At 68.2% G+C, this 22,239-nt stretch overlaps 1 protein-coding gene across 4 annotated transcripts in view; it reads right to left on the reverse strand.

Annotated features, from left to right (window-relative positions):
* UNC5A (unc-5 netrin receptor A) overlaps nucleotides 1-22,239 on the reverse strand; it is a 95,577-nt gene that overhangs the window by 68,461 nt on the left and 4,877 nt on the right. For 2 of the 4 annotated variants that reach the window (XM_073355138.1, XM_073355133.1), the window contains exon 2: nucleotides 19,958-20,039. The exons of 1 other annotated variant lie outside the window; for it this stretch is intronic. In XM_073355138.1, the coding sequence (XP_073211239.1) occupies nucleotides 19,958-20,039 (82 nt within the window). Of the gene's footprint in view, nucleotides 1-4,000; nucleotides 4,269-19,957; nucleotides 20,040-22,239 lie in introns of those variants that run through there. One more of the 4 variants, XM_073355134.1, reaches the window with a different exon arrangement.

A 22,239-nucleotide genomic window follows, 5' to 3' on the forward strand; every position in this document is an offset into this window, starting at 1 on the left:
CAGCATCCCCACTGGGGCCAGCTGCGGTAGAGAAACTGGGGGATCGCCCTGGCCATGGCTCCGGAGAGAAGGGAAAGGGCCCTGCTCCGCAGCACCCGCTCTAGGTGTCAGGGTTGCCATGGGCAGGCTCCCCCCCGGCGGTGGACCTGGGGAGGATGGGGCACCTGCAGGGTTCAGAAGGGCCCAGGGTCAGATCCCTTCCCCCCAGGCACAGGGCAGCAGCCACTTGGGGTCCTGGCGCAACCCTGTCCCCTCACCCAGCCTGGCTGCCAGTGGACAGGCAGAGGGAGAACGGCCCCTGCCTGCGGGACCTGCCCAAGGGGTGCGCCCACCCGGAGCTCGCAATGGGAAGGAAGGCGCAGCTGCCAGACACAGGCAGCTCAGACCTTTGTCTGCAGCTGTCAGGTGTGGGCTGCCAGGACCCAGCCCGGGGCCCCTTCCCTGCCCAGATCCTGCTGCCCACGCACACCGGGCTCTGCACTGCAAGGTGCGCCCCAGCAGCCGCCGGTGACACGGACCCCGGCCCAACGACCCCATGCGTGTGCATGTACGGGGGTGTGGGACAGCCCAGGGCCGGGATAGCAGGGGCTGCGGGTCGGGAGTGAGGGGCACCAGCGGAGCAGTGGGGGGAGCCCAGGGCCGGGATAGCAGGGGCTGCGGGTCGGGAGTGAGGGGCAGCAGTGGGGGGAGCCCAGGGCCGGGATAGCAGGGGCTGCGGGTCGGGAGTGAGGGGCACCAGCGGAGCAGTGGGGGGAGCCCAGGGCCGGGATAGCAGGGGCTGCGGGTCGGGAGTGAGGGGCACCAGCGGAGCAGTGGGGGGAGCCCAGGGCCGGGATAGCAGGGGCTGCGGGTCGGGAAGTGAGGGGCACCAGCGGAGCAGTTGGGGGAGCCCAGGGCCGGGATAGCAGGGGCTGCGGGTCGGGAGTGAGGGGCAGCAGTGGGGGGAGCCCAGGGCCGGGACAGCAGGGGCTGCGGATCGGGAGTGAGGGGCAGCAGTGGGGGGAGCCCAGGGCCGGGACAGCAGGGGCTGCGGATCGGGAGTGAGGGGCACCAGCGGAGCAGTGGGGGGAGCCCAGGGCCGGGATAGCAGGGGCTGCGGGTCGGGAGTGAGGGGCAGCAGTGGGGGGAGCCCAGGGCCAGGATAGCAGGGGCTGCGGGTCGGGAGTGAGGGGCACCAGCGGAGCAGTGGGGGGAGCCCAGAGCCGGGATAGCAGGGGCTGCGGGTCGGGAGTGAGGGGCACCAGCGGAGCAGTGGGGGGAGCCCAGGGCCGGGATAGCAGGGGCTGCGGGTCGGGAGTGAGGGGCACAGTGGAGCAGTGGGGGGAGCCCAGGGCCGGGATAGCAGGGGCTGCGGGTCGGGAGTGAGGGGCAGCAGTGGGGGGAGCCCAGGGCCGGGATAGCAGGGGCTGCGGGTCGGGAGTGAGGGGCACCAGCGGAGCAGTGGGGGGAGCCCAGGGCCGGGATAGCAGGGGCTGCGGGTCGGGAGTGAGGGGCACCAGCGGAGCAGTGGGGGGAGCCCAGGGCCGGGATAGCAGGGGCTGCGGGTCGGGGAGTGAGGGGCACCAGCGGAGCAGTGGGGGGAGCCCAGGGCCGGGATAGCAGGGGCTGCGGGTCGGGAGTGAGGGGCAGCAGTGGGGGGAGCCCAGGGCCGGGATAGCAGGGGTCCAAGCCGTTCCAGGAGCCTGGGTGAGCCATGGCTGCTGAGGAACAGGAAGGCGGCTGGATGGGGCTCAGCTCCCTGGGTCCTGCCAGCGCAGGGCGCTGGAGGCTGCGAGCCGGGGGCCTTGTGCCATCGCTCTGGCTGGGCAGGGGACAGGCCCAGCGATGGGGCAGAGCAGGCGAGGGGCTGGGCCATGTGCCAGGGGAGCTGGGCCGGAGGGCTCTGCCGTGGGAATGTCACCGTTGGCTCAGAGGTGTGGGGGCCCTGCATGGAGGTCTGGGGCTCCAGAGACGGGGGTTCTGCTGCGCCACAGGCCCCGTGACCTCCCAGGAGCTGAGCCTGCCCTACCCCATGGGGCTCGGGGGCCGAGGGACCCGCCGTGGGGGCCAGGGCAAAGCCTCCAAGTCAAACAGCATCAGTGCCCCTCCTCTGTGCCCAGCCAGAGCCAGTCTCAGGTGTGGGGCCAGGAGCCCCTGGGTTCAGCTACCCGCTGGCGCCCCCAGACGTGGGACCCCGCAGGACACCCCCCCCAGCCAGGGCCCTGCACCCCCATGCCAGCAGCAGCGCCAGCCGGGATCCTAGCCCAGCCCCCGGGGGGCGACCCCACAGACCCACTGCTCCACGGACCCAGTGCCAGCGGACTGGGGCCCTGGCAGGGCGCAGGCAGGCACATGGCACCGGGTTCTCAGGGAACGGGCTCCTGTTGCCCTGCGCCAGCCACGGGCAGAGCTGCAGGCTGCGGCGTCTAAGGACACGAACAGCTTGTGCCCGACCCAGAACCGGGCACCACAACTGACCAGAAACAGGGGAGCAACTGCCAACCCGCGCGGCCCCAGGGAGAGTCCAGAGCCCCTGGATGGCCGGCGACTGTGGGGGGCGCACAGGCGGAGCTGGCTGGGGGGGCTGCAGTGAGGGGAGGGGGTGCGCAGAGCTGACGGGGGGCTTCGCAGGGGGGGCGCACACAGCTGGCTGGGAGGGCGGCGGGGGGGGAGAAAGACCTGGCGAGGGAGGGTGCAGAGTTGGCCGGGAGCTGCGCGGCGCGGGGGGGGGGGGGGCGCAGAGCTGGCCGGGGGCTGCGCGGTGTGTGGGGGGGCGCAGAGCTGGCCGGGGGCTGCGCGGCGCGGGGGGGGGGGGGGGGCGCAGAGCTGGCCGGGGGCTGCGCGGCGCGGGGGGGGGGCGCAGAGCTGGCCGGGGGCTGCGCGGCGCGGGGGGGGGCGCAGAGCTGGCCGGGGGCTGCGCGGTGGCGGGGGGGGGGCGCAGGGGCTGGCCGGGGGGCTGCGCGGTGCGGGGGGGGCGCAGGGCTGGCCGGGGGCTGCGCGGTGCGGGGGGGGCGCAGGGCTGGCCGGGGGCTGCGCAGGGCTGGCCGGGGGCTGCGCGATGGGGGGGGGCGCAGGGCTGGCCGGGGGCTGCGCGATGGGGGGGGGGCGCAGGGCTGGCCGGGGGCTGCGCGATGGGGGGGGGGGGCGCAGGGCTGGCCGGGGGCTGCGCGATGGGGGGGGGGGCGCAGGGCTGGCCGGGGGCTGCGCGGCGCGGGGGGGGGGGCGCAGAGCGGGCGGGGGCTGCGCGGCGCGGGGGGGGGGGCGCAGGGCTGGCCGGGGGCTGCGCGGCGCGGGGGGGGGGCGCAGGGCTGGCCGGGGGCTGCGCGGCGCGGGGGGGGGGGGCGCAGGGCTGGCCGGGGGCTGCGCGGCGCGGGGGGGGGGGCGCAGGGCTGGCCGGGGGCTGCGCGGCGCGGGGGGGGGGGCGCAGGGCTGGCCGGGGGGCTGCGCGGCGCGGGGGGGGGGGCGCAGGGCTGGCCGGGGGCTGCGCGGCGCGGGGGGGGGGCGCAGGGCTGGCCGGGGGCTGCGCGGCGCGGGGGGGGGGGCGCAGGGCTGGCCGGGGGCTGCGCGGCGCGGGGGGGGGGGCGCAGGGCTGGCCGGGGGCTGCGCGGCGCGGGGGGGGGGGGCGCAGGGCTGGCCGGGGGCTGCGCGGCGCGGGGGGGGGGCGCAGGGCTGGCCGGGGGCTGCGCGGCGCGGGGGGGGGGGGCGCAGGGCTGGCCGGGGCTGCGCGGCGCGGGGGGGGGGGGCGCAGGGCTGGCCGGGGGCTGCGCGGTGCGGGGGGGGCGCAGGGCTGGCCGGGGGCTGCGCGGTGCGGGGGGGGGCGCAGGGCTGGCCGGGGGCTGCGCGGTGCGGGGGGGGGCGCAGGGCTGGCCGGGGGCTGCGCGGTGCGGGGGGGGCGCAGGGCTGGCCGGGGGCTGCGCGATGGGGGGGGCGCAGGGCTGGCCGGGGGCTGCGCTCTCCGATGCGGGGGCTGCACAGGTGGGGTCCGTGCCCGGCCCCCCCGACCCCCCCCGGCCCCACTCACCGGCGGGCGGGCGGGCGGCGAGCAGGGATCCGGCCAGCAGGACCCGCCAGAGCGCAGCGGCCGCGGCCATCCCCGCCCCGCTCAGCGCCCCAGCCGGCGCGGGGCTCGCGGCGCGCGGCAGCCCATGGCCGGGCTCGCGGGGAGCGGGCGGCGGGTCCCGAGCCCGCAGCTGCCGGGGAGCGACTGGCCCAGCCCGGTGCCGGCGCTGCGGAGGGGGCGAGCCCGGCAGGGCTGCAAAACGCGGACTGGATCCGCCGCGGAGCGGAGCGCAGCGAGCAACAGCTGGTGCGGGGCGAGCCCCCCCCAGGCCGGGAAACCGGCCCGTCCCCCCGTACCGCCCAGATCGGGGAAACCGACCCCCGCGGTAGGCCCAAATCGGGGCAACCGGCCTAGACACCCCAGGACAGCCCAAATCGGGGAATCCGCCCCCCATATCGACAAGATCAGGGCAACCAGCCCATCTTCCCCCCCCAGTACTGCCTGGATCGGGGCAAGCCCATCCCCCCGGTACCGCCCAGATCTGGACAACCGTCCCGACCCCACGTCCTGCTCGGTTCTGTCTGGATCAGGGCACTGGGCCCATCCACACTCATTCCCAGTACCAGGTACGAGCCATCTCCCGTTTCACAGACACCCCTTCCTGGCTGCCCAGGTGGGCTGTCAGGCCCATTGCACCCATTGTGAAGGTGGGGAAACTGAGGCAGTTAAGGGCAAGTGATCCCAGGGTCATAGAGCAAGTCAATGTCAGAGCAAGGTCTGAGCTCCAGCACCTGGCTCCCATCCTGGGCCAGGCCGTCGGACTCAGAGGGACAGCAGAGACCTGCAGTGGGGAGTCGCACTGGGATCGGCTCTGTGCCCCAGCCAGTCCAGGCAGGGAGGAAGCCTGGGGCCATGGAGCTGACTTCTCCGGCCTGGGAGCGATGAAGCTGGAGCTGCCCGCCCGGGCCCTCCCCTCGACCCCGGCCATCGGGTCTCGGTCCGGCTCCAGGGCTGGGCTTCTCTAGAGCAGAGGCTGCCAATCACCCATGCCAGGGAGCAGCCTGGGCACCCCAGACACATGCCGGGGGGTGGGGGGGAGCCTGATAATAAACGCACCGGGCGCCCATGTGCTGCTATCCATGGCTAACGACACAGGCAATGATGGGGTCCAACGGGGGGCGCTCACAGATGGGTGCAGAGACCCCCATGCCACCTGTAGAGCCCCCCCCCGAGGCTGCACACACACACAGACCCCCCCACCCAAGTACACCCTTCCCCTGGGCTGCAGGCCTTGGCTGGGGGCTCTTCTCTCCCTGGACTCTGGCCTTTGGGCTGCAGGTGCTGCTGCTCTGAGAGCCCCCAGGGACACCTCTTGGCCCCCAGCCAGGCCACACTGGGCAGTGATGGCTGAGTGCACAGCCCCCTGGGCCCAGCCGTGCGCAGCCCCGGCAGGGAAGGACCCTGCTGCAGCTCTCCCGTGGAGCAGGCCTGAGCCGGGCAGCTGGGCAGGGAACCGGCCTCCGGCGGGCGCCTCCCTCTGCCCTGCTGGAGCAGCGGTAAAGAGGAAATGCTGCGGCCGGCGTGTTGCACTTTAAATGTCATGGAAACTGGGCCATTGTGGGGAAGGGAACCGCACTCCCGCTCCCCGCGCTCCCCTCTCCTGCCCCCCGCAGGCTGCCCCTTCGCCCGGCTGCACGGCACGCCGTCGGGCAGCACCGATGCCAGGCCGAGTCGGGGTTTCCATAGAAACCCGCATTTCCTGGCCCGGTGTCCCAGAGCACGCTGACCTGCGCTGCCTTGCACGCGTCACTGATGGGGGGCAGCAGGGCCCCTCCCCGCATGGGAAGGGACGCACCAGAACTGGGACAGTGCAGGCCAAGGCAGGTGGGCACCATCTCAGCTCGCTGCTCCCTGGGGCGGGTGCTGAGCCCTGGGCTGGTCTCCCGGGGGCGGGTGCAGCCCCACGCATGGCTCCCCACGGCTGTGCCTTGCACAGGGCTAGCGCCGGCTGGGATGGGACCCCTGCGCCCTGGCATTGGCTTGCGGGGAGCCTCTGGCTGCCAGCTCCAGCCTGAGCTGCGAGATGGCTAATGGCTGGGGCAGGCGTTTGGGCAGCGCTGGGCTGGAGTACATTCTCTGCTGGGGTCCCAGGTCACGGGCCAACACCCCCCAGGCATCTGACACAGGAGAAGATTGGGGGCTGTTTCTTTCTAGGAGGTGGGGGCACTTCCCTGGACACCTGCCGGCCACGATGCTGCCAGCGTTGCAGCCAGGCTCCCCTCTCCACCCCTCACACTCAGCTCTGGGCATGGGCAGGCCCAGTGGGCGGCTCCGCCCCAGGGATGCCATCGCCCACGGGGAGGAGCGTCTCCCAACCCCAGGAGGGGTGGCGGGCAGGCAGGCAGGGAGCCCGAGCGCTGCACTGGCCCTGGGCAGCAGGAACAAGGGTGCCCCCCCCGCAGTCCAGCCGCAGCCACCGAGGGTGAAGCTGGGGAATGGCCTCTCCGCTCCCCACAACTGGGCGTGGCCCCTCCCTAGCCTCAGCCCCCTCCCGGCCCAGCACTTGGGCCCCTCTGGCAGGTCCCCAGAGTCCCCAGCAAGAGGAGAAGTGGGTGGCGCTCCGGAAGGCAAAGACCGTAAACAGCCAGAACCAGCAAACGGCCGGCAGGTGCTGTGCCCGCCCCTCACCCTGCACCCCAGCTCTGCCGGGGTAGGAGGGGGCACGTGGTGGGGGCACTGTGGGGGAGGGGAGGGGAGGGGAGGGGCACTGCAGGGTGGGAGAGGGAGCATGGGGGGGGGTGAAGTGGGAGCAGGAAGGGGTACTGCGGGGTAGGAGGGGGACATGTGGGGGGCCACTGTGAGGGAGGGGAGGGGCACTGCGGGGTAGGAAAGGGGGCATGTGGGAGGGCACTGTGGGGGAGGGGCGGGGCTGTGGCGTGCGACCAGCGGAGCCTGCTGTGCGCTGGGCAGAGTTAATTTCATTAGTGGCGCCAGGGGATGAACAATTAACGAGCTGCTCTGCTGCCTTGAAGAGCTGAAGTGGGAGAAGTCAACTCTGCTCTCCTGGGCGAGGCCAGCTGCGGTGCTGCCTCCCTCCCTCTCCCCAGGCCCCCCGGCCTCCCGCCGGGGCAATGCAGCTGCCCCACTGAGCCCCCAGAGACAGGCCCTGTGCAGCCCCCTCCATGCACAGCTGGGCCCGGGCTCCGGCTGCGCCAGCCTTCGGCCGCTGGCCTGGCTCTGATCCTGGTGGCAGGCCCAGGAGCCGGAGCAGGCCCAGCCCGGGCAGCCTGGCCCACCACCCTCGGGGCCCCCTCCCAGACGGGGCCTGGGCCCAGGCTCCCAGCCAGGGCAGGGAGCGTGAGCGCGAGGCCTGCTCCCACCTCTGCTCCCAACACCTGTCAGGGAGACGCTGCCAGGGCTGGCAACATGGTGTCTGGTGGGGAGGCCACGGCATGGCCCAGCCCAGCTCCCAGGAGAGCGGGGAAAATCCCAGCTGCAGAGGGACCTCCCATGTTCCCCCCAGGGTACGTCTGCCCTGCAGCGGGGCCCGTGCTTCCCAGCGCCGGTGAGAGACACGCCGGCCCTGCTCCAGCCGCATCGCAGGGGCAGCGGGCGGGGGCCAGTATGTCCCCCTTGCCCTCTGGCCCTCGCTGGAGCCGCCGGGACGCTGCCTGCAGCAGAGCGAGGGCGGTGCCGGCTGCAGAGAGCCCGGGTCCTGGGGTGCTGTGGGAGCCGGGCAGGCTGTTTGTATCTGATTGGAATAAAATCGGGATCTGATTGAAAACCCATGGAACCAGCTGGCGTCTCGGCTGCCACGAGCCCTCGAAAGCAAATGAGGTGCCGGGCGGTGGTGGGGCTGGGCGCTGGATCCTGGACTGGAGCTGCGACCCCTGGGCAGCGCCCTCCCACTGCCCCACACCCCCAGGAACCCCGGGATCACAGCCACTCCTGCTGCAAAGCCCTGGCCCTGCACTGGAGGCCAGGGCATCGCTGAGAATGGGGGGCAGTTCAGTCTCCGGTCCCTGTGTGGGCAGCAGCGCCCAGTGCCACCAGGCTGGCACCCCCATATCCCCTGCGGGTTCCCAGCCTTACTTGTCAGCATTTTGACAAAAACAGGATGTTTTTGCTCCTCTCAGATCCATCTGCTCCTGCTGAAGTCACCAGCGCCGTGCATGAGCTCACCGGGGTTGCTGTGGAGACACCAGTGAGCTCACCGGTGAGGAGTCTGATGGAGGAGCCACCGAGAGCCTGTGTCCAGGGGCGCCAGGCCTGGGCGTCCACACAGCAAGGGGCAGGGGTGCCTGGCCCAGCCAGCCTGGCCCTGGCCCCCGGCTCACTCCCTCTGCGTCTAGCCTGGATAGAAAGGGCCAGCCAAGGGCTGGAGACCAGGCAGCAAACATGAGATGTCGCCCAACCCCAACGGACCCACCTTCCCTCAGAGGAAGTGACCCAGAGCCCCCCGCACCGTGGGGCTCTACCCTCCCCAGTCCCCCCTCCGGCAGAGTTCGCCTTTGCCCTGGCCCTGCAGTGCCCCCTCGCCAGCCCCCGGGGATGCGCAGGCATAGGAAAGCTGCACAGGGCCCTCAGGCCCAGGGGTGGCTGCCTGGTCCCTGTGGGCAGCGCGCCAGGTGTGCCCGGCTGGGATTCAGGAGCTGGGATGCCAGGGTGACAGGCCGCTGAGCCCCTCTGCCCCTTGCAGGGGCTCCTGGGGTGGGCAGGAGCTGAGGGACCTGGCTCTAGGAGAGCAGCCTTTGAGATGGAGCCACATCAAAGTGTTGTGGGAGGGGCTGGCAGGCATGGGCCCAGCTGTTCGGGGTTTCGGGGGCTAGCAGGTGTGGGCCCAGCTGTTCGGGGTTTGGGGGAGGGGGTTGGCAGGCATGGCCCCAGCTGTTTGGGGGGGCTGGCAGGTGTGGCCCCGGCTGTTCAGGGTTTGGGGGGGCTCGCGAGACTCGTCCCGGCTGCTCGGGGGAAGCTCAGCTCCCCAGCGCCCACGTGGCACAGACAGGAGGCTGCTCGAGCGTGCTCACGGCTGGCAGCAGGCGCCCGCTCGCCCGCACACACACTCAGGCTGCCAGTTTGGGTTGGCCGTATTCCTGGAGGTTCCATCACACAACGTGATCTTTGATTCCTGGAGAGGCCAGGACAGACCTGGCGGCGGGTGGCCTGGCAGGTCCGGGTGCAGGCAGGCGTAAGCACAGGGGCATGTGCACACACGAGTGTGAACATGTGGGCACGCCTGTGCGCACCCGCACACACGTACACGCACATGGCTAGGCCCCACAAGCAGCCCACATGGGTGCCGGGTTACACAGGTGCTCACACCCGAACCCGCACTCATCTGCAGGAGCATTTTGGGGGCCTTGCGCCCCAGTGAGCCTGCTCGGCTCCCGCTCTCTCAGGGCCCCTCCCCCAGGCTTGCTTCCCTCCTGCTTGGCTTTAGTGACAAAGGGGGACCTGGCCCGGGGCCCCCTCCCTTCCTGCTCCCTGCCCACGGAGCTGCCCTAGTGAGAGAATGGGGGCGCCCGGGGGCGGGCGGGATGGTCCTGCTTCCCCAGACCGCTCACTCCCCATTGGGTCCTGGTGCCCGTACATCCCGTTCAGGGCCCCGCCCCTTGGGGGGCACGCCTGGCTCCTATGAGCAAAGCCAGGGGGTGGGGTGGGGTGAAGCCTCTTCGAATCCACATCCCATTTCCTCCCAGCCCAGAGAGAGCCCGGTGGGAGGTGGCCGCAACCCCCTGCCATGGCCCCAGCCCTGATGGAAAGAGCACATGGCCCTGCGCACACTCAGCCCTGCACACGCATGTGCCCTGGGAGCTGGCAGGGCCCTGCAAAGCAAGGCTGGTGCGAGGGGCCGGTGCTTTGCACACTCCATCTGCTCCCTGCGCTGTTGTTATTTTCTCTCCTCCAGGGACAGGTTCCAGCCCCAGCTTCTGCTGCTGCGATTCCAATACCAGCAAGAACCCACCCGCTGGCCTGGCACCGGGCGGGGGAGCTGGGATGCTGCTGGCCCCTGCAAAGCCCCCGCTCTGAGAGGCATACCAGCCACTGGGCTGGTACCAGGCACAGCGTCCCTAGGACCTTCCTGTCCCTCCGAGCCAGGCCACCGCCCTGCCCCTGCCCGCAGAGCCCACCGGGCGGCGAGGACCCTGCCCCCAGCGTGCCCCCGCTCCAGCCCCTCCTGCTGAGCCGAACCGCACAGCGAGGCCAGTCCGCCCTCGGTACCAGAACCACCGGGGGGCTGGCTGGCTCAGGGGGTGGGGAACGGGAACGGGCTTTTCCCTCCTAGGGTGCGCTGGCTCTGAACGGGCCCCAAGGCAGTTGCAGGCTGGCTCAGGGGGGCAGGGAAGGGGACATGGGGCCTTTCCTCTCTAGGGGGCTGGCTGACTCCCTGTGGTGCTCTCCCCTCCCCTCGGCGGCACTGCCCAGCCCCCACCAGGCGCTCAGGGATGCAGATGGAGCTGGCGCCTAGGGAGCGTTTGCTGTTTGCCAGGCAGCGTGGCGGCACCGGGCTGGGGCCCCTCGGGCGCGGGGAGGGGATGGAGAGCAGACGGGCCCCCGGCTCCCTGAGAACAGAGCACCACAGGGATGGGTGGTGCCCGGGTCTGGCTCAGCCTGGGCACAAGGGCTCCAAGTGCAGTTGCTGGGAGGGAGGGAAGGGGGAATCACCCCCCCTCAAGGCACGGGCCATTGGCAGGGCACCCTCTAGTCCAGGTGGGGCGGAGACAGCTGGAGTGGGGGCCCGTGCCCCGCAGTCTGGGCAGGTCCCTCTCCACCCCTGCCAAGCGCCAATGCCCACGTGGGCAGAAAGGGCCAAGCGGCCCCTCATGCACCATGGTCTACACGCCCCATGCCAGGTTCTGACCAGCACTATCCCACAGCCCCAAAAGAGCAGCTTCTGTACCCCACACAGTCCCCATGCCAGGCTCTGCCCAGTCCCACCCTGCAGCCCTAGGGAGCAGCTCCTGCCCCTCAAACCTCCGTGCCAGGCTTACTGGCTGCTCACCCTCACGGCCCCCAGCTTTTCCCCCAGCCCCAAGCTCCATGTCCCTGATGGGAGGGAGAGGGGAGCCGGGGGTGGTGGGCTGCCAGCCCCACAGGGCGGGGCGGGGCGGGAAGAGCTGCCAACCCCTGCACGCTGCAATGCCAGGCCTGGGCAGGGCCAGGGGCACATTCTGAAGGGTTGCATCCCCCCAGCCAGTGCAGCATCGTGCCCACCCTGCTCGCTGTGCCCTGCAGCCCCACGCTGGCAGGTGCCTTCACCGGGAAGTGGCCCATGGCGTGGCCGGCGCGCTGACGAGTTAATAGAGCCTAATTAATACAGATTGGGGAGATCACTTTCAATTTCGCTCCCTCTCCCTCTTGCTGTGGAGCCGCGGGGGAGGGGGAGCTGGCTCCACTCCTGCAGCAGCTGGCGCATGGCCCCGCGGGCACTGCCAGGCTCCCGCCAGCACTGGGCACACCCGGCTGGGGCCGCTCTGCCTGGGCTGGAGGCAAGGAACCGGAGAACAGCTCAGTGAGGCAGGGACCGCGGGGGCCGGGGGCTGAGCCGGGGGAGAAGGGCCTGGGTAGCATTCCCTCTGGGCAGGATGGTGCGGGGGCTCCTGCCCCTCAGAAGCACCAGCCATGGGCCCTCAATACCCACGAATGCCCCCCAGCCCAGGGCAGCCCCCAGGCCGGGCTTTGGCCCTCATGGCGCAGGGCTCAGTTCCTCCCCTGTAGGCCCTTGCCCGGCCGCCAGCCCTGCCCCTTTCCAGGTGCCCAGGCTGCTCCCTGGGCTTAACAGGCCGGCGCTGGCTCTTCGCCTGGGCACTTTGCCCCCTCTACTCCACCGGCCCAGGGGGCCCCTAGGTCTTGGGCTGAGCAAGACCGTGACACTAGCCATGAACTTGCCATGCAGCACCGTGGCTGAGCCCCCCTCTGACCCCAGCCCGCCCCCCGGCACTGCGCACCAGGGACAGAGGAAGAAGGGGCAGGCCTGGGCTGTCTCCGAACGGGGCCAGCAGAGGCAGGCCCAAGGCCTGGAGCAGCCATGCTGCCCTGTGGGGCTCCCCGCCCGAGGCAGCGCCCGGCTTAGAGCCCGGATTCGTCTGATCCTCTCGCTGTGTCAGCCTGGATGTTCTCACCACCCGGCACTGAGAGCTGCCTGATCCCTCCTGAGCCCCGCTAAGCACTGCGCGCTGCCAGCTGGTGTTAGCGTTTAGCTAGTGTATCCCGGCAGCACCAGACCCCAGCCAAGACCGGGGCCCCGTCGCGCCGGGCACCGCCCAGACCCCAGCCGAGACCAGGGCCCCGTCGCGCCGGGCGCCGCCCAGACCCCAGCCGAGACTGGGGCCCCGTCGCGCCGGGCGCCGCCCAGACCCCAGCCGAGACTGGGGCCCCGTCGCGCCGGGCACCGCCCAGACCCCAGCCGAGACCAGGGCCCCGTCGCGCCGGGCGCCGCCCAGACCCCAGCCGAGACTGGGGCCCCGTTGCGCCGGGCGCCGCCCAGACCCCAGCCGAGATCGGGGCCCCGTCGCGCCAGGCGCCGCCCAGAACCCAATGCTGATTGGGGCCCCGTCGCGCCGGGCGCCGCCCAGACCCCAGCCAAGATCGGGGCCCCATCACGCCGGGCGCCGCCCAGACCCCAGCCGAGATCGGGGCCCCGTCACGCCGGGCGCCGCCCAGACCCCAGCCGAGACCGGGGCCCCGTCGCGCCGGGCGCCGCCCAGACCCCAGCCAAGACCGGGGCCCCGTCGCGCCGGGCGCCGCCCAGACCCCAGCCGAGATCGGGGCCCCGTCGCGCCGGGCGCCGCCCAGAACCCAATGCTGATTGGGGCCCCGTCGCGCCGGGCGCCGCCCAGACCCCAGCCAAGATCGGGGCCCCATCACGCCGGGCGCCGCCCAGACCCCAGCCGAGATCGGGGCCCCGTCGCGCCGGGCGCCGCCCAGAACCCAGTGCTGATTGGGGCCCTGTCATGCCAGGCACAGACCCCGATGCACCTGGGCATCTGATATCACCAGCCCGCAGTCCCGCCTCTCTCCTTTGTATTCTGTCCCAGGTAATCAAGCCACCTGGACTCCTCTCCTCTCAGCCTCTCCTCCATCTGGCTGGTCAGGTTACCGGGGTCCTCTCTCCACACCCATTGGCCTCCCACTGGCCAGACCCGGCTGGGACTCCTGAGCCCATTCTCCAGGCCAGTCCCTGGCCTTCTGTAACAACCACCTCCCTCTCCCACCACCTCGTTAAACCAGTAACACCCAGGGAAACTGAGTCCCACCCCTCGGTATGCAAACCAGTGAAAATAACAAGAAACCCCCCCACTTCGGCACAGCCTCCCTGGGCTGCAGCCCTCTGGCTGGGACGGTGGGATGCTGATGGGCTGCAGGCGGGTGGATCGCTGGGACCTGAACCAGGGGCACAGGCTCCCCCACACGACGTGGGGCTGCACACATAGGTCAGCCCCAGGACAGTGTTCCTGTGAGCAGCTGGGCCGGTGGGGGAGTGGCTCACTCTAGGGAGAGGCTGGAAGGGATTAAAAGTCAAAGGCCAGATTGCTTTGGCAAAGGAGGGCCTGATCCTGGGCAAGTATAATGCCTCCTGCCGATTCCCACCAGCCAGGGGCCTGGCCTCAGAGCCCCGTCCCCAGTAATGAGTGACCAGCCTTGCCCCACTGCAGGTGGCTCTGTCTGCACCAGGCGGGGGTGGGGGGGTGTTTCTGTGCAATATTGTTAACCTGTAAGGGCTAATGGCTGCCAACAAGCCAGTCACAGACCTGGCTAAAGCTGCTGAGCCCCCTTCAGTCAGGGTGAATGGAAGGAACAATTAAGCGCCTTTATGCTGCGAGAGCTAGAAATAGTGGGTCACCACCCAAGGCACTGGGCTGCATGGCAAGGTCTGCTCAAGGCTGGGATAGCAAAGCGGTGTAGGTCAGGACCTAGGACACCCGCTGAGCTGTGTGCAATGGGGAGCCAGGGCTTGGATCCCGGGGGCTGCACCATATTGGCCCCAGTCCACAAGCCCTCCAGAGAGGCCGCTGCAGGGCCACTGGCGTTTCACTCGTGCAGTTCTTTGTGCTGAAACGACAATGGACTAAATGGGAAAAGCGGGAACCACATGCGCAGTCCAGCGCACTGATCGAGGGGCTCAGCACTCTCCCAGGACCCTGGGCACAATCATCACCTGTGATTGATCACCCAGCTGGTCATCGGACAAGGGCGTTCATCATGTGACCGCCGTGCTGATGTCATGAGCGCGGCTGAGCGCGGCGGGCTGCCCCTGGATTATTGCTGGAGTAATTAAGATGGAATTAAAAGTTAATTCTTTTCTCCAGAGCGATTGCAGCACAGGGCTAAGCGGCATGTTGCAGCCTTTGTGTGAATTAAATTGGATTGGGACAGAGGGGGAGGTGGGAGGCTGTGAAGCGCCAGGCAGGAGGAATAAGCAGGGACTGAGATGTCTCTCTTTGACGGGGCCCATCCTTGTTCGACACGCGAGGGTCTCGGCCTGGCGCATTTGCAGCCCCCCTGCTCCAGGACTAGACCCTTCCGGAGGGAGCAGGAATCCAGCTCAGCTTCTTCCTCCCAGGGCCCGGGGGCCAGGGGGACCCGCTCAGAGCTCCTGGGCGGGCACGGAGGACATGTTCTCTCTGTGGCATTAGCAGCCCTTGGTGGGGCTCTGTCCAGCCACTGGGAGCTACCACAGCTGCCTTGGCACGGACTCTGAGCTGCCTCTGCCCACGCTGCAGGCCGGGAGGGGCTGGGGGCTGCCAGGAGCCCTGCTGCAGGCAGGTGGGAGGAGGGTGGGGCCTGGCTCGTCAGGGTGTGGCAGAGGAAGACCTGCGCCGATGGACAAATCTCACACAGATGCCTCGTCTCGCACAGATGCCTGGCTGAACCAGCCCAGCCCCTCGCCCCTCCAGCCTCTCCATGCCCCTGCAGCCCCTCGCCAGCTGCCTGGGCTCTCCCCAGCACCGTCAGCTGGCCGGGGGCCCTGGTGCAGCCTGTGCCCCGGAGGCAGGAGCCAGGGAGCAGCCGTACACTCCAGAGAGGGCCACCAGCTCCCGTGTCCCCTCTGCCTCAGCAGTTCAGACTGGGAGTCCCCCATGCCCAGCATCCTGTCCCCGGCAAGGGGCTGGCGGGTGCTTCAGGGGAGGTGAAAACCCCACCACACACCCTGGGCTGGCTGCTCAGACCTGGCCCATGCTGCACCTGGGGCTCCAGGAAGACAGGCTGGAATTTTGAATTTAATTCTCCTCTGTGCTGGGGAGAGGCTCCAATGGCCTGCACCCAGGGCAAGGTTTGCTGTGGTGATGGGGTGCAGGAGAGTCCCCGTGGCCCCTCCCCACAGACAGGCAGCAGCAGGGAGGGGCTCAGGTGGGAAGTTATCTGCTAGGTGCACTGGCGGCATGAGATTGGAAGCGTGGAAGGAAAGGAGAGAGCTGGGCATGGCTGGAGGGACGGCACAGGAGTCCGGGGACACATCCTTCTTTACCCCACTGCCCCACTGTACAAACAGCAGGGCCCCTGGGGGCTGGCCAGCTGAGCTGTAGAACCAGTGAAAGGCAATGCTTCAGACCCATGGAACTCCCTGCTGCAGGATTCCTGGGCATTGAGACAACCAAAACTAGGCTGCAAGAAAGTGCTGGATAATCCTGGGTCCCTCTTCATGCAGGGGTGAACCAAGCTCATGTATAAGGGAGCAGGGAGGAACACACATGCTCACCTCCGCCCCCCAGATCCAGCTGTGTCGCAGGGTCTTTGTCTGGCCTAGTAGAGGTGACTTAGAGGGCTGGAGTCTCCTCTGGCCATGGCCTCCTCGCTGGGTATTGGAAAGGCCCTGGCTCTGCCCGGGGCTCTGGGGAATGCAGCTGAGGGAGGTGCACACGGCAGAGGAAGGTTGGGAAAGTGAGAAGTACAGAAATCGGGCTAATGCCACTAAGGGGATGAAATGAGCCATTGGCAGGAGTTGATTCAATCCTGTCAGGCTGGGGGAGGCGCTTGGCAGCCCTGCCCTCTGCACCCAGGGGCTCTGTGCCAGGCTGTTCTTGGGCCAGGAGCCAGGGGCCAGAGCCAGAGGCGGCCTGGTAGGAGCGGAGGCCCCGTGCGCTCCGGGGCGCTGGCTGGGGCTGGGGGGGACGCCAGCCCCAGAGTGAGCGCAGCAAACGGTGCGTTGGCGTCGTCTCTCGTTCATTCCTGCTGACACGTCCCAGCCATCTGGATGCTGCATGGCGAGGCTGTGTCCCAGAAAGCTTTGCAGCACAGACCTTGGTAGCCTGCCATCAGGTCGGCATCTCCCTGCCCCGCCGCACACGGTGAGCCCAGAGCCGGGCGGGCGCCAGGCATGCAGAGCAGGGCTCCCCCTCTGGCCTCTGGGGGGCAGGGGCGCAGGCTGGGTCCTCCTGCCACCATAGGGTGGGGGTATGCCCAGGGGCTAAGCCCAGAGGGGCAGGACTCTCACTATTGGCTCCGGGGCTCCTGGGCACTGCCACCAGCCAGACAATGACCACAGGGTGCCCCCACTGACACCGACTGGCACATCCACACAGGCAGTGCCAGCCACTAGACTTGGGCCTGACGTAGAGGCCTTCGCCAGCCCACAGCATCAGGGCACTAGCAAGGCAGAGCAGGAGGAAGAGACGGTCAGCCCCAAACCCCCCAGCCCAGCTACGCCACGCTGGCCCCTTTGGACCTGGGGTGCATGGCCGGGGCTGGGCATGTGGCGGGGGCTGGAGGCTGGACATGTGGTGAGACTGGTCTTGCAGGTGCTGGGGCGTGGCAGGGGCTGGGTGCTGGTCTTGCAGGTGCCAGGGTCATGGTGGGGGCCAGGGGCCGGGCGCGTGGCAGGGACTGGGGGCGTGGCAGGGGCCGGGTGCTGGTCTTGCAGGTGCCAGGGTCATGGTGGGGGCCAGGGGCCAGGCGCGTGGCAGGGACTGGGGGCATGGCAGGAGCTGGGGGGGCAGGGGCATGGCAGGGGCTGGGCACGTGGCGGGGGCTGGGATTGCAGGGGCCAGGGGCGTGGCAGGGGCCAGGCACAGGGCGGGGGCCAGATGCATGGCAGAGGCCAGAAGCTGGTCTTCCAGGTGCCAGGGGCATGGCAGCGGTCGGACGTGCTGGCTGGGAGCACATGGCCGGAGCAGGAAGGGGCCCCAGCTGCGAGGTCTCTGAGGCTTTTCAAGCTTCTGCCTTGGATTTTCTCTCCGGCCAGCCAAGCAGAAATCTCATTACAGCTGAGCACAAAGGCCTGTCTCTGGAGCGCAGGGCTGGTACGGGGGAAGGAGAGGCTGGTGCAGGTGAAGAGCAGCGGGGGAGGAGTTCAGGGGCACCAAGCAGCCACCCAGCGTGCAAAGGCGCCAGGGATCAGGCTGTTCCATCCTGCCCCGCTGTAGCCCCCCGACCCCAGTCCCAGCCTTACACCTGGCCGAAACCTGCCCACAGCCCGAATGCAGCGTGGTTCCTCTCCCGCTCCCTGGCAAATTCTTACGTGGAGATGGCAGCAGGTTTCGAGCTAGGTTCATGGCTGGAAGGTCAGCCACTGCCATCCAGTGGGTCTTTGGTCTTTGGATCATCTCAGACCTCATTAAATCCAAGGAGTGGGCTAAGCACCCTTCAAGCAGGCCAAATAGAAGGAGCTATTAAATGCCCCTTTCTGTCATGGTAACTGAAAATAACACAAGCCACCACCCAAGGCACTGGGCTGCCCTGCAACATCTGATCAGAGCTAAGCTGTGAGGTCTGAGGATTTCCTGAGAGTGGTGGAAAGACAGCGCCAAAGAGAGAAGCAGCCCTGAGAGGGAGCAGGGAGACAGAGCTCCCTGGAGCACCAGGCTGGCTGCAGGGGCAGGATGGAAACTGCCTGCTGGTGTTTGTTGCTATTGTGGTCAGGGACACATGGCTTTGGGTCCATTCCTTGTAAAGAAACAGGCTTGCACCCGGGACAAACCTGGCTTGTAGCATCCGTTTCACCCCCTCACAGAAACAACCTGGGCTCACAGATACACAGGCTGGGTGCTACGCCTCTGGAGGACCTCTGCAGTGGGCCAGACCCCCGAGGGGGCTCAGGCTTCCTCCAGGGTGGGCCCCGCGGCCTCACCGCCTCCTCGGACTCCACCGCCTCCTCTGGGCTCCAGCCCCCGGCTCCCCCCGGGAGCTCTGCCCAGCGAGTCCAGCTGAGCCAGACGCCGCCGGGAGAGACGTGTCCCCTCCGCGCGGGCAATGCCCCTCGCCCAGCGTTTGCAGCGACACTCACCCAGCGCTGGGGTTGGGCAGGCAGCGGGCACAGCACAGGGAGTCCTTAGGGGAGCCCACAGAGGCAGGCAGCCCAAAGCCCAGCCAAGCTGTGGGAACCCCTTGTTCAAGCTCTGTCTGTCCCTCTGTTTGACCTCCTTGTTCAGACCCCAGGTACCTCCAGTAGCCCACTCTTATCGCCCATCTCACAGGCTGGGATCTGAGCCACCCTGCCAGGGAAACCACCGCACACTGCTGCACCCCCCACCCATGGAACCACGGCCCCCTCCAAGGGCAACCACTGCACACGCCCCCCCCTGCAACCGCCACACACAACCCGCTCGCTACTGTTCTAGTCAGCCACAGCCTGCCGTGGCCCGGTGGGTACAGACGTACGGGGGGCCTAGCCTGCAAGTGCTGCAGAATTCACACCCCATGCTCCTGCCACCCGGATTCCAGGCCCAGGGGTGTGGGGAGCCAGCTGGGCGTGCGCCCTGGGCCTGGCGCTCCCCTGACCCGGGGCGGGGGCCGGCTGGGCGTGCGCCCTGGGCCTGGCGCTCCCCTGACCCGGGGCGGGGGCCGGCTGGGCGTGCGCCCTGGGCCTGGCGCTCCCCTGACCCGGGGCGGGGGCCGGCTGGGCGTGCGCCCTGGGCCTGGCGCTCCCCTGACCCGGGGCGGGGGCCGGCTGGGCGTGCGCCCTGGGCCTGGCGCTCCCCTGACCCGGGGCGGGGGCCGGCTGGGCGTGCGCCCTGGGCCTGGCGCTCCCCTGACCCGGGGCGGGGGCCGGCTGGGCGTGCGCCCTGGGCCTGGCGCTCCCCTGACCCGGGGCGGGGGCCGGCTGGGCGTGCGCCCTGGGCCTGGCGCTCCCCTGACCCGGGGCGGGGGCCGACTGGGCGTGCGCCCTGGGCCTGGCGCTCCCCTGACCCGGGGCGGGGGCCGGCTGGGCGTGCGCCCTGGGTTCACGTCCCAATGCAGATGTTAGGTGGCAGCGAGCATCAGGCTCTACCAGTGGCTCCAGCCCCGAGCTGCCTCGTGGGGAAGCGCAATCAGCTCAGAACTGCCAGGGCTGGGATTTGCTGCTGGCTAATGACAGTCTAACAATGCTAAATGGGCAGGGTTGGCACCTCGAGAGGCGGCAGGATGCCAAGATGCTTTGGGCCCTCGGTCAGACACCAGACCCAGCTCGCAGCCCTGCCCGGGACCTGGCTCCGTCTGCAGGGACAGGCTCTGTGACTGCCAGGGACAGGCCCTCGGGCTGTGTGGGAGCCAGCAACAGGACAGTGCCCCCCCAGGCCCTGGCACGGTGACGGTGCAGCTCTGGACACAGCATACTCACCCAAGGGGGAACCTGTAATGAGGGGGGCTCCCCTCCTGCCCCCAGCCCCACCCGCGCACCTGCTCCCATCCTCCCCACAGCTCTGGGCAGCCCGCTCTGGCCCTCTGGCTCACTGCCAGCCCAGGGGGCCTCATGCTGCGCTCCTGCCTGGTCCGACCTGCAGCCCACATCCTGGGAGAGAGAGCTGAGCGCGAGTGCTCCTGGCACCCCTGCCCCTGGCAGTTCAGACTAGTCTACATCAAGGGGAGAAAGCAGGTTGATTCCTTTTAGCAGGTGAAATTAACCAGGGAGAAGAACAAGGGCAGGGGCCTGTCTGTGGTGTGGGGAAGGACAGGGAACCCCGGGACACCCCATAATGCAATGCTAAGCTGTGTCATCCTGCTCCACCACTAGGGGGCACTGTGAGAGAAATACCTTCTTTGAACCACCCTCAGCCATACCTGGGGGAGCATTGAAGGCCCTTGTGACGAACACAGCGGGTGACCAGGCCAGATCAGGACATGACATGGAGTCCAGAGTAAACTAAGAGCAGAGACAGAAAGAACAAAGCAAGAGCGGCTGCAGGGTCTCATCAATATCCCGTCATCAGTGCCCCAGAGAACTTCAGCACTGACCAACCCGCACAGGGTTTTGCAAGATTTCACATTGCAAACAAACTGCACAGAGACACCTGAGATATACAGGTATCATCCTTAATTTATGCTATGGGGAAGCAGGCAGAGGATATCTTTAAATTCTTTGACTTTTCTGAAGACAGTCACAAAGAGGACTATGAAAGGGCTCCTGCTATGTTTGATGCCTACTTTATACCCCAGAGAAATGTGGTTTATGAAAGAAGCATGTTTTCAGCAGAGAATCCAAGAACCAGGGAGAATGTTGAATGTTTTATAAGGGCTCTGTATGCACTGGCTGAAAACTATGAGTTTGGAGATGCAAAACACAAAAATAGCCAGGTTGGTTGTTGGGTTAACAGATAAAAACCTTTCACAGCAGCTACAGTTGAAGAGAGATTTAACCCTAGCCCCAGCTATCCAGCTAGCAAAGCACCCAGCATTAGTCACACTCCAGAACAAAAGGCAGGAGCAACCTGAAAAACCTGAAACTAGCTTGAAGCTATAAACAGACACTTGAGAGTTAAATGACAGGTTTCAGAGTAGCAGCCGTGTTAGTCTGTATTCGCAAAAGGAAAAGGAGGACTTGGGGCACCTTAGAGACTAACCAATTTATTTGAGCATGAGCTTTCGTGAGCTACAGCTCACTTCATCGGATGCATCTGTGGCTCACGAAAGCTCATGCTCAAATAAATTGGTTAGTCTCTAAGGTGCCACAAGTCCTCCTGTTCTTTTTGAGAGTTAAAGTCATTGTCAGAAAACCCCTGAGGCAAGGAGGGAGAACTCCCAGGCTGAGAGTGACAAGTTCCAGCTGTGGAAAAAGTCATATCCCAAGAGATGATGCATGTCCAGCCAGAGACACACAGTGCAATAAATGCAAAATATGGACTTTTGCAGCTCTTTGCCACCCCAAAGCACTCAGAGGGTTGACTCCTATTACAGACAGTCAGGAGCCATTGTTTATGGAATTTATCACTTGTGATGACACAGACCTTGCCTGGACAGCGAAACTGAGGATTCATAAAACGAACAGGAGGACTTGTGGCACCTTAGAGACTAACACACGGATTAGAGCATAAGCTTTGGTGGGCTTCATCGGATGCGTGGAGTGCAACACACAGTAAGAAGAGAGAGACGCGTCCAGAGAAGGGGAAAGCTGCCAACTGCAAGGGGCCCGAGCAGGTTTCTCTGCCGCGGTGCTCTCCGGTGCTGCCACAGCCCATTACTGCAGCTGGGCTGGCACCTGCCCCTCTGACTGCCACACATCTCTGGCGGGCAGGGAAGGCCCAGGCTTGCGAGCAGGACCCCAGGCTCTCTGGCCAGCTCTGCTGCCATCTCACTGGATGCCCTGTGAGCCGGTGCCCTGCACTGGCTCTCTCTCCTCCCCAGAGACGGGGCGTGGGGCAGCCCCACGCCGGACAAGGGCCCTGCTGGGCTGAGTGGGGCTGGGCTGGGGGCTCACCTAGCACACGCCCAGCACAAGGGGGCAGCTGGGCCCCAGCGCTCGGGGCTGGGGGGCCAAGGTCGCCCCGTTCCAACTCCCCCCGGGGTCCAGTGCCCAGCCCCGGAGCGAGAGGCACAGGGGCTCCAGGGGAGACAGGCCCAGCGGGAATCACCCACCAGGGCAGCACCCAGAGCTGGGGACCCCTCGCCCCGGACGGCGGCAGGTTACAAGAGAGGAGCCCAGCGAGTGTCCATGCCCGCCCTGCCGTGCCGACACCCCAAGCAGGGCCCAGTGAGAGCTGCCCGATGGCTCTGGCAGGCAGGAACGCTGCCATTAATGGGCCCGAGGTTAGCTGCCTGCCTTGGGAGCGGCGCTGCGGTGCCGGCCAGTGGGGTTATGGCAACATCTCCTGAACCCCCGACCAGCCACCGCAAGACACTTTGCAGCCCGCAGCTGGACTCTGCCCCCACCTCGCTGGGCCTGTCCCTGGAGCGCCCGCTGGAGGGGGGCAGCTCGCTCAGTCCAGGGCCTCTCTCTCCGGGGGCTGCTTAGCCTAGAACGGCACCGGGTGGGGAGGGCCCCCGGGGTGGGGGGTGGCCAGGGCCTGTCCCTCCGGGGATGCAGCCAAGGGGGCTCCGTGCAGGAGGCTCCCCAGGCTCACAGGTGT

The sequence above is a fragment of the Lepidochelys kempii genome, chromosome 8, assembly GCF_965140265.1.
Source record: "Lepidochelys kempii isolate rLepKem1 chromosome 8, rLepKem1.hap2, whole genome shotgun sequence".
NCBI classification, from domain to species: Eukaryota; Metazoa; Chordata; order Testudines; family Cheloniidae; genus Lepidochelys; species Lepidochelys kempii.